An 11814-nucleotide genomic window follows, 5' to 3' on the forward strand; every position below is an offset into this window, starting at 1 on the left:
CAATACCCACCCCATTTCCTTCACAAGCCTTGAGGACCATCCTGAGGCCAGTGTCTAAAGGCTAGACTTAGGCTTTCGCTGCTCTTGGAGCAATGGGTCATCTCTAAATGCTCCACCATCTTAAGCCAGGCTCCCTTGAATTACTACCCATGGCTGAAGACAGGAGGGGCTATCCAAGAGACAAATTGGGGCTGGAAGGTTGCCTGTCTTAAACAAGGCTCCTAAACAACTTCTTCCAGAGGGGCTGTTGAGAAGTCCTTCACATCCTTCCCTAACTTTGGGTCACTTCCTCCAGATCTGGCTGACGCTACATCTAGGTTGTGGGTCGGAACCTCCTGGCAAGCTGGGGCAATGTGTAGGACAGAGCCTGTTTCTCCTCTCAGAATACTCAATGAACATCTGCAGAATGAATGAAAAACCCTGGCACTCAGTCTTCCTAGCTGACAATCATCCTTAAGCAACATTGAGTTGTATGGTGTAGCCAAGTCATGGCTTACTGAACCTACACGTGTCAGACATGTGTTTATATTTTTTAAACATTTTAAAAATTTATTTTATTTTATTTTTATTTATTTGAGAGAGAAAGGGGGAAAGAGGGTGAAAGAGAGAGAGAGAGAGAGAGAATAGGCATGCCAGGGCCTCCAGCCTCTGCAAACAAACTCCAGATACATGTGCCCCCTTGTGCATCTGACTTACATGGGTCCTGGGGAATTAGACTTGGGTCCTTTAGCTTTGCAGGCAAGTGCCTTAACCGCTAAGCCATTTCTCCAGCCCATATGCTTTTCTTTTCTTTTTTGTTTTGTTTTGGTTTTTGAGGTAGGGTCTCATTTAGCCCAGGCTGACCTGGAATTCACACTGTAGTCTCAGGGTGACCTCAAACTCATGGCGATATTCCTCCCTCTGCCTCCCAAGTGCTAGGATTAAAGGCATGCGCCACCATGCAGGGCATGTGTTTTGTCTTTTGTGAGGGTCACGGCTATCCAAGCAGGAGGGCCAAGAAGCTAGAACGGGGGTGGGGAGGTGGGGTTAGAGAGGGGAAGGTGGCTTCCTAGAGTCTTGCCTGCTGCTGCCACCTTTTCTGGTCCCGTGCACACTCTGTGTGCATGTGAGTGACGGCACGTGGCAGGGTATATGTGTACACGTGTATGTGTGCTCTCTTATGTTGAGAGATGGCAACAGCACAAGTGTATGCAGTGGTGCCCAGGGGCACATGTGTTTGTGTTCTGCGTGCACCCAGGCGTGCTTACTGGCACGTGTTCATGGATGCTGAGTTAGTCCCTAGAGCTGCGGGCCCCTCTTCCTTGCCTGACACAGGCTCAGGATTATTGAGGCTGAATCAGGCTGTGAGAAACAGGGGGGCTGAATCATGCCCAGGGGTCTGTGATGACTGTACATCATTGTCTGTTTCCAAGTCCTTTACCAGAGCAGCCCCTTGCTTATGTGAACAAATCTTGGTCATTTGTGGAGGTTAATCTGAAGGCCTGGCTCGTCCTCAGCCTCCAGCCAGGGAAATATGGGCAGCCAGGACCCACTTCCATGTTTTTTGGCTTTTAGCTTCCAGCTGCTTTCTGAGCAGGGGGTAGTAAGAGCAGCTGAATGCTCTCCTCTGAGCTCCTAGACGCCATAGGCTGGGCTTTGTTCTCGTCTTCCGTATACAAAGCCAGCCGGTCAGGGGACATGGCTTCTAGATACCCACTGGCCACAGGAATGGCAGGAGGCCTTTCAGCATAGGGCAGAGTTTGCTATGAAAAACAGTGATGGTTAGCCCTATCATTGCCTAGTGGCATCTGTGAGAGCCCTAGACTTTACTCTGGCCACTCGGCATGTAGGAGCTGCCTGGGTGGGGAGGTTAGAGAGGAGAAGGAGGCCCTAAGTTTGTAGTCCTGGCTCCCACCAAAGCCAGACAGCACAACTAGGAACATGCTCTTCGACATGCGCAGAGCCTACGGAGCAGGCCCGAGCCTTGTCCCTCGGCTTCATCCCATCTGGCATCCGGGACTTCACAGTCCTCGTCACTCCTGCTCGTTGCCGGTGGTTGCCCTTGGGTTGCAGCAAACGTCAGGCCAGAGACTAGCACCCATGCCAGCCAAGTGGTACCGAAGGCAGCACTCCCGTGCCCTCAGTACTGTGGCCGGCCAACAGAAGCCCCTGCTAACACGTCTAGATATCAAGCCAGTGTTCAGATGCTAGGTCAGCTCCCTGAAGAAGTGCGGAGTCTTACAGGAACCCTCCCTTGGGGGCCAAGGCCCGATTGACCCAGCCATTCCTGGGATTGCTCAGCTACTGTCCATGTTGCTGGCCTTAGTCCTCCCCTCACAAGAGGGCCCAAGATGGAAGACAAGTGAGCAGGCCTATCTTCTTTAGCTAGGGGAAGGGGCTGCTTCCCATCCCCCACCTCATGACTCACACTAGGCTGTGTGGGTTATTACATTATGTTTGAAATTACCATGGCAACTAGCTGGCAATCAAGGGTAATTGCACTTGTCGTCAGGGCAACAGGGCAAAACCCACAGCAGCCATTTTCTATGGTTGCCCTTGGGGTGCAGTAAAGGTCAGGGTAGACTAGGATTCAATGGCAGCCAAGGGGTTTGGGGGCTCTCCAGAAAGGGCATGTTGTCAGGGCCCATGGATTTCCACGGTATTGGAGGTGAGGTACCTCTTAAGAGAACCAGGGTTCCCCCTCCCCATTTCTACCCCATGCCTAGACTTCTGCCTTCCCCACACCAACCTCTGCCAGAAACATGCAACAGTGGTTAAACAGAGCCAGAACTTTTATGTGCTCACAGTTGGTACTTGTAGATAGCCCACGGACCCTCCTCCTCGTATTCGCGGCGGCTGAGCCATAAGGTCTGGAAGGAATCCCGGCTCGCCATGATAGAGCCCCCAAGCCAGGCAGCAACCGCACGGTGGGGAGAACCCAGTACAGTGGCCCCAGGGCCCAGGTCCTGTCTCAAGCGCTCAGGGAAACCACTCACCAGAGTGCTGCCCCCTTCCAGCACCACGTTGGCTAGCAGCTGTTCCTGCTGCTTGGCCTCTAGCCCGCTGATGCTTAGCAGGGCCAGCTGCGGGAGGCCTGGCTGGTTGAGACCTAACAGATTGGGTTGGAAGAGAGCCTCAGGACAGCGGAAGCGTTCGGACCCCAGTGAGATAACCTGCTTATCCGGGAGCATGAAGTCTACCCTATCCGGGGACTGGTTGTGGGCCATCTCAGAAGCCATATCCATAGCCACATAGCAGCAGGATTCTTTAATCTGGCGGACCAGCCCTTCTCTGGGCGGCGTGCAGCCGCCTTTCAGGAGCAGCCGAGCCAGGTAGTTGGTGAGGTCGACACCAGCCACATCCAGCCGGTAGGTGCCAAGCGGAGCCAGGTCCCCGGTGAGGATGGGTGCCACATAGGAGGTGCCGTAGCCACTTCCCACCACCAGCCCAGTGGTACGCCCGTAGGCGTAGAGGGTCAGCAGAGCCTGGTGCACCGTCTGCATGGCCGGCACGCGGAAACGCTCGAAGAGGATCTCAGCCACCTTTTCTCGGTTGGTACGCGGTGAGATGGGAGAGTCAGCCACGAGCACAGCCAGCTCTTCGGGCTGCACCCTCAGCCTGCAGTAAAACAGGTGCTGCCACAGGACCTCCAGAGCATCCCAGTCAGAAATCACGCCTCGGTTCAGGACCGAGTAGGAGCCCTCTTGGTTTTCAGGCACCACGTACTGGGCCTGGCCCTGGGCGGAGTGCCGGATCATCTGAACTCGGGAGGGGACCACGCTGAGAACATGGTCCTCTCCAGCCAGTCCGCACTTGGTGAACCCTGTGCCTGTATCAATCACTATAGCTGCCATGGTCTGGTAGGGCCCTGATGAGTGGTGGCAGATGACCGGAGACTGCACTGGTAGAGCATCCATGGTGGATACCAGCTCATAGCAATTCCCACGGAGCAGGCTGAGCTGTGCAAGTACGGACGAGCGTGTGATGTCCTCGGCTGTCAGCTTGAACGGATGTCCGCCACCGTGGGGCTCAGCGCCCACCATGGTCACAGGCAATTCCTTGCAACCGGTAAATGTGATCAGAGGGAGTTGTTCCTCGTGGCCCCTGTGGGAGCTGCCCGGTTGCCAGCAGGCTGGGAGGCGATGTACACTGGAGCTCTGGGCATTATTGATGACAGCCTCATCTCTGTTCACATAGACACAGGCCTCCTCGGGAGCCAGGGGCACTCGCAGTATCCCGACATGAGCAGGCAGGCTCAAGGACTCATTTTGCTGGACAGAGGCCTGGCCAGGCTCTCCAGAGATGAGGGGCCCTCTTGAGAGGGGGGGTTCTTTGGTGATGGGAGACTTCACAGTGAGGGGTACCTGCCTAGAGAGAGAAAGCTGTCTGAAAAGAGGAGGCTTCCCCGTCACAGGAGGCAGATTAACAAGGGGGAGCTGCGTGGTAGAGAGTGGGTGACCAGAGAGGGAGCCCTGCTCAGCTACAGGCAGCTTCCTAGAAAGGAGGTTTTGCCCATTGAGGAAGGTCTGACCAGTGAGGAAGACTTGCTCAGAATCTTCAGCTTGAGAGTGATCAGACTGAGCAGCAATGACCACTTTCTGGTTATGGCTGCCAGCTTCCTTCTGTAGCAGAGATCCGGGCTCTACCTGGATCAGGTCTGACTTTACCCACTGGAGCTTCTTGGGCTGGACCATGGAAGCATCTTGCATTGTGGAGGACTGCAGCATCCAGATGGTACGGCTGGGTTCATTTCTTTCAGCGTCGGGTTTGGACCAGCTGGGATCAGGAACATGGGTCAGTATCTTTTCACCCAGTTGGACAGGCATCCACGATGGAGGAGTACCAGGGGAATTCAGTAAGGTTAGGTTATGTTTCGCCTCCTTGGAGGCCAGGGCCACCTCTGGGTAGCTTCCAGATGAGAGGCTGGAAGGTACAGGGCTAGCCATCATGGCTGTGGTAGACCAGAAGTTGGAGTGAGTGCTGTTAGGAGAAAGGATTGGCCTGGGCAGAGGTCTGGCTGATGGTGTATTTTCAGGGACAAGGGAGGACGGGTTGTTGCGTGTGAGGCCCACAAGCACTGCCCGTGAGCCCATAGGATCATGGCACAGTAGGCCCATCCTGGAGTTGCCCGTGGCCATATCAAACACCATCACATGGTCTTCCATAGCATCTTGGTGCTGGCAGGTTGGGGCACTAGAAAAGGGGATCTGTGTGGCTTCCCTGGGAGAATTGAATGGGGGCTGTTTGTGGCAGGTTTCATAGGCAGACGGTGGCACATTGGTGCTGTTATTGTTGCAAGCATTGGGGGGCTGCTTGTCTAGCTGAGAGCTGCAAGTTTTCTGACTGCTTCTCTGGGTTTGGGGGACACCCGGAGGCTCTGGAATTGGTACTGGGATACCTGGTTTGGAGTTACAGAACAGGAGACTCTTTGCTAAGTCTTCATGTGGCACCTGTCTTCTGGCAGCCTCATGTTCCTGGGCACAAGCTGGAAATTCTTCTGGAGTAGGTGCTGGGGTGGGAGGTTCCTTCCTAGGGGATAAATTCACTTTGTCCTGGCTGCATGAGACCATTTGAGAAGGCTCCAAGAGGGTGGGTGGTAGGTTGCTACAACTCCTGAGGTCTTGAGACAAGCCTTTGATGCCTAAGGTGGTATCAGTCCGGTGGTCAGGGATACCAGTGTAAGATTCAACTACAGCAGATGTTGGGGTTGTGCTGAGAGCTGGAGTAGTGGCCGTAGTTGGAGGTGGTGGAGCCATTGACTGTAGAGAAGCTGTAGTTGAGGCAGGAGCTGGAGCCTGACCTGAGCACTTGCCCTGCTCCTGATCTTGTGCTGGGGTCTGAGCCAGAACCAGGAGAGGATTTTCACCTTCAACTGTACTGCTGTTGCCTGAGAGGAAACAGGGTAGCCATCGACTCTTTCTGGGGCCCAAGGCGGCCATCTGATCATTATCACAGGGTCCTTTTCCCCAGCCGACTAGGACTTTAGCTGGAGCCTTGCTCTCCCTCCCGATATGTACCTGAAGCCGAGGGAGGCCAAGTGGATACTGAACGTTGTCACTGGTGCTGTCATTGTGCGTGCACGTCGGTGGAGCCGGCGTCCTGTTGTCCATGGTGAGATTCTGTTGCCCTCCCACGATGTGGCTCAATGATGGGTTCATAGAGGTGAGTCTCTGGGCATCCTGGGAGGCCTGCGCATGGTTACACTGGAAGCTGACTTGAGCAGGATCCTGGGACACTTGGTGAATTGGCTGGAGAATGTGGGACTGCGAGGTTAGGCCACAGACCCCATCGCTGATGGACCCGGTGGACAGTGGCAACCCCGGCGTTGAGTTTAGGGGTCTTGAGCTCGTCCATGGCCCCTGGGGCCCTCTGAGGCCACCCTTCAGCTGCTGGCTACCAGGCAAGGGGTGGCTTTGGAGGCCCGATGGATCAGGGCCCTCCACCTCCTTGGTGGCTTCCATAGTCCTTCTCCATGCCCTAGGTGAGCTGCCCACACTTCATTGCCATAGCAACTCCACACAATCACCACCCCCAGTGACCTGGTGGGGGGGGTGACAAAGTGTGGGAAAACAGGCCCCACCCCTGGAAGAGTGGGGGAGGGATGCCTTGGGGAACTTGGGAGATAATCTATGGGGCCCAGTGAAGCTAGATATTTCTAGGCTAGCCTTATGTCCACATACTAGCTAAAGACCGTGGTGCCCATGCCAGCCTCAGAACAGTGCGCTAGAATGGACCAAGGTAAGGTCAAGCTGAGACAGGAAGACAGGGAGACTCTGAGGAAGGCCCTAGCACTGGGCCCGCTGTGGGTGCCAAGGCTTTTCATCGCTTAATCCTAGGAGGCAAAAGAGGGTCCAGGCTTAAGCCCACGCTCTCTCCCCAGCCCCCCCCCCCGCCCGCCGTGTTCCCTGCTTCCACTCCCGCTCCAGGGACAGCAGCTCCTTGGCAGTCTCTGCTGCTCCAGATGGTTCTCCTCTGCCTATGTCTCATAAAGCCCCCTCCCCAGAGCCACATGTCCCTGAAACCCAGGACCAGTATCCCGTAGGAATGGGTCTGGAGGCGGTGGGGGTGGGGCCACTGCTCAGAATCCTCAAGTCAGAATGTTCTAGCTCTTGTCACATTGTGTCAGCTTCATTCTGGCTATAGTGAGGGCATATCACTAGGCGCAGGGCTAGCCAAGTGGCAACTACGAGATGGAGAATGGCAAGGGACACGTAGGTACAGGGCCAATCTCACAGTGGAGGAGACGTGACGGTGGCAGGACTGAGCACAGAGTTATGTATGCGGCAAGAACAGGGCAGAAACATCCAGAACATGTGGTAGATGTGTAAGAAATACAAGCTTGCAGACCTGGTGGGTATTCCTCCTTTTCTTAGATGAGGAAACAGAGGGACAGGAAGGAATGAAATCTACCTGGATCGGCTCCTCAGATCCAGGGCTGCCCCAGGCGCTCAGAGCTTCCCTGTAGCCACAGAGGATAGCACTAGACAGCAATTTAGACAGCCACCCGTTGCCACAAGGTTCTGCTCAGGGCCGAGTTAAAAATCCTCCTCTTTCCCTTAGCTCTGAGCGGTGGACCTCCTTCCTCCCTCTGCTACGTCCTCTCCAGGCCTCAGTCTTTCTACCTGGGGAACAGGTTTGTGGAGCATGCCACTTTAGGCTTGTCTTTTAAAGTGGTGTGTTTTCACAGAGGTTAAAAATAGTGTTTACAGTTAGCCCTGGAGTACAAGGCTGTGTGACCAGGGACCAAGGTTAGCACTGTGCTGCAACTACATATCCACAGCTTTTTTTTTTTTGATTGGCTACCGGGCAAGACCTGACTCAGCAACATCTTAGGCCCCTTGTGTCCCCTTTCCCCTTCCCTGATGCAACCTTAAGTTGAGATAGGGAACAGACAGTTCAGACTCCTTGGATCTAAGCTGCTCATCACTGTGCTCTGGCCCAGGAAAGTGGCAGAGCCCAAAGGTCTGTAGGCTCTTACACACACACACACACACACACACACACACACACACACACACGCATGCACATGCCTGCAAAACACTATTCATTAATCTCTGGCCACAGAAAGCTAGATTTTTTTTTTTCTAACCCCATGACAGAGTAGCAGCCTCTTAGTGTCTGTATAGCTTCGGAGCTAGGCTGTACCCAGGAGGGGTAGGACATCCAGAGAGCCCCCACTTCTACCTCCTTCAGAAGTGAGGCATAACCCTCCTTTCTGGGGCTAGGATCCTTTGTGAACAACTAGAGTGAGGTCTCCTAAGAGAAGAGAGTAGAGCCAGCTAGCTGCAGGACCTGGCCCAAGAAGGAAGGCCTTTCCTACCTAGGAAGCCAACAAACCTCTTAGAGCAATGATAATGACTGGTAGCCAGGTGTGGTGGCACACGCCTCTAATCCCAGCACTGGGGAGGATGAGGTAGGAGGATCTTTGTGAGTTTGAGGCCAGCCTGAGACCACAGAGAGAATTCCAGGTTAGCCTAGGATAGAAGGAGACCCTACCTTGAAATGCCAAATGATAGTAATAATGATTATGATGATGATAATGGTGGTGGTGATGACTGGTATTGGCCAGGTTCTTCCTCTGAACCCGTGCAGTGCGGAGCACACAGAATACAATTCAATAAACAGGCACTATGGTACCTTTATTACCAGATGGGCCATGAAGGACCAGAAAGAAGAAAGAGGTTTGTCTCAGCAAGTGTATAGTAGAGTCAGAATCTGAAGCTAGAGGGCTGGAGAGATGGCTTAGCAGTTAAGGCGTTTGCTGGAAAAACCAAACGATTTAGGTTCAGTTCCTCAGTACCCATGTAAAGCCAGATGTACAAGGTGGCACATGTGTCTAGAGTTCGTTTGCAGTGGCTGAAGACCCTGGAGCACCCATTCTCTCTCTGTGTCTCTCTCACTCTTTCTCTCTCTCAAATAAGCTGGATGTGGTGGCATATACCTTTAATCCCAACACTCGGGAGGCAGAGGTAGGAGGATCACAAGAGAGCTTGAGGCCACTATGAGACTACATAGTGAATTACAGGTCAGCCTAGGCTACAGTGAGACCCTATGTCAAAAAAGGGGGGGGGACTAAAGAAGATGGTTTAGCGGTTAAGGCATAACCAAAGGACCCTGGTTCAGTTCCTCAGGACCCACGTAAGCCAGATGCACAGGAGGCGCATGCATCTGGAGTTCGCTTGCAGTGGCTGGAGGCTCTGGTGCGCCCTCTCTCTTTTCTTGCTCTCTCTCTTTCTACCTCTTTTTCTCTCTCAAATAAACGAATAAATAAAACATATTCTATAAATAAATAGGGCTGGAGAGATTGCTTAGCTGTTAATATTCTTGCCTGTGAAGCCTAAGGACCCACATTCGACTCTCCAGATCCCGTGTAAGCCAGACACACAAGGCGATGCAAGCGCACAAGGTCACACACGTGCACAAGGTGGCACACATGTCTGGAGTTCCACTGCAATGGCTGGAGGCCCTGATGCACCGATTCTCTCTCTCTCTCTCTCTCTCTCTCATAAAAAAATAAAAAACTGAATACAAAATTTTGTTTAAAGACTCCAGGCTGGGCGAGGAAGGCAGAGGTAGGAAGACTGCTGTGAGTTCGAGACTACATAGTGAGTTCCAGGTCAGGCTGGGCTACAGTAAGACCCTATCTCAAAAAAAACAAAAGAACAGAAGAATCTGAAGCTAGGTTCCCAGGCTCTGGACCCACACAGCAAGAACACACGGTGCCATCACTGGCACCTGCTGGAAGAGAGACAACGTACCTAACATATCTAACCTACCTCCCTTTGGGGTGCCGTATCCTCAAGCCTCATACCAAAGCTGTCTCTTCCTCTTGATAGCTTTAACAAGTAACTCGGGTCTGGGAAGGGGCGCTTTCCCTGCTGGTGACACTAAGCCAGTGCCCTCAGGACCCTGTTGGTGTTGAAGGGGACAGCTGTTCAGGGGACCAGGCTGAATCCTCGGTCCTCAGAATTTTGCCCTGGCCAAAGCCCCCACCCCATCCCATCTATTCAGCTGAGGTGGAGGCAAGCAAGGTAGGTACAGAGAGGCCCCCCCCCCAAATCTAGAACCCCTCTGCGTAGCCCCTGGGGATAGTGCCCCTATGCCCTCCCCCCCACTTGTTTTTAAATAGTCTCTCTCTCCAGGAAGAAGGGCGTCCAATTCTATTTCTGATTCTGAGAAGTGAGGAGGGCCAACGTGTTACCATGGTAACCTGAAAGCCCCTCCCCCAGGCTGAGCCCATTCCCCAGGCTTGAGGGCTTGTCAGGGGGACATTAAAGGAGGGTGGCAAGGAGTAGCTGGGGAAGCGCTGTCTGAAAGTGAAGCCAAAGGTTGTCTCCCTTGTGGGGGACAAGTCACCAACATTGCCTTTCCCCTCACACTGCATCCTCCAGACAGACACTGGAGAGGGCCTCAAGTCTTGGGAAGAGGGTCCAATCACCCTGCGAAAGCCTTCTCTCTGTATAGCTCAGGATGAAGCCATTTACCTAGCAGGACTTGGGGGTATCAGTGAGGTGGCAGAAAGGTCATCGTGGGGGAGAAGCTCAGGTCATACTCCACCAGGAGCTCCGTGACCCATCAGGTCTGCCAAACCTGCTTGTCCGGCACACACTTCTGGTGAAGCTCCTTCATGTTCTTAGGAGACAGTTTGGTCAAGTCTGTTTCTGCACTCTTCCACTCCTCCTCCCTTCCTACTCTCCGTGCCCCGGGAAGACTTTGGGCATCCCTAGACACCCAGGATCAGAAGGTGTCTCCAGCATCCCCAGTACAGGCATCCTCGTAGCTGTGGATCAGAAAGTGAGGCCTATTTCCCCAGAGGTTTCTCCCTGACCACTGTCCAAGGACAGGCACACCAGCCCTGGTGGCCCTGAGGCTGCAGATGGGTAGCATCAAACCCGTGGAGGGTTTGCAGGCTTCTGCAAAGACCCTAAAGAGTCAGTACTGATGGGAAACTGAGGCCCTAAAGAAGAGATCTCCTAGTTCTCCCTTTTATTTTATTCTTTAATTTTTATTCATTTGACAGAGAAAGAGGGGGAGAGAGAGAATGGGAATGCCAGGGCCTCCAGCCACTGCAAACTAACTCCAGACACGTGCACCCCCCTTGTGCATCTGGCTAACGTGGTTCCTGGGGAATTGAACCTGGGTCCTTTGGCTTTGCAGGCAAAGGCCTTGGCCACTAAGCCATCCCTCCAATCCGAGATCTCCTAGTTCTGTACCTGAGAGCTAACCTGCAGTTTCTCCTGGAGACAACACCATGTTGTAAAGCTGACAGCACCTCCTGCTCCCAATCCTTCCCCACTCAACCCTGGGGACAGAGAACCCCAGCCCTGAGGGAACCTGGGGGAGGAGGGGAGGGGAGATAATCAGTTCCCAATCTGGGATGTGGAAGGCAGAATCTACTAGTGCCAGGAGGATATGGCTTCTGAGCTCTAAGGCACAGGGAAATTTAAATAACAGATGTTTAAACAACCTTCCCTGCAAGCCGGTGGTGCAGTGACCCCTCCGCTGTGATGTGTTGCAGCTTAAAAATAGCCCACAATGAACCGCTCTGAGCCCCAATTGACTCAAGCTTACGTAACTCTGCGTGAAAGATGGCCAGCCGCACCAGCCCAGAGGGAGGGCAATGGCACAGCCTCCCTGACTGTTGCCCGCAGCTGGCTGCTCCTTGTCCCCCCGCCAACTGCTCAGAGCTGTCCCCCCACCACCACCATCTAGAAGCCAGCGTAAGTGAGGGGAAAAGAAATGCTTCCAGAAGCACACATGGCTTTATGACTGCAGGGCAGAGACTGTCAATGTACCTGCAGAGGGGGTATAAGAAGAGCGAGCCAAGCATCCATC

The 11814-nt window shown here is 53.6% G+C and overlaps 1 protein-coding gene across 1 annotated transcript; it reads right to left on the bottom strand.

The window, feature by feature from the left end:
* Positions 1-2780: 2780 nt before the first annotated feature.
* On the bottom strand, positions 2781-6440 carry LOC101600559. The gene has a single exon (XM_004664258.2). It carries the CDS (start codon positions 6438-6440, stop codon positions 2781-2783), a length of 3660 nt encoding a protein of 1219 aa, XP_004664315.2.
* Positions 6441-11814: the final 5374 nt, after the last annotated feature.

This window comes from Jaculus jaculus, chromosome 17, assembly GCF_020740685.1.
Source record: "Jaculus jaculus isolate mJacJac1 chromosome 17, mJacJac1.mat.Y.cur, whole genome shotgun sequence".
Taxonomy (NCBI): domain Eukaryota; kingdom Metazoa; phylum Chordata; class Mammalia; order Rodentia; family Dipodidae; genus Jaculus; species Jaculus jaculus.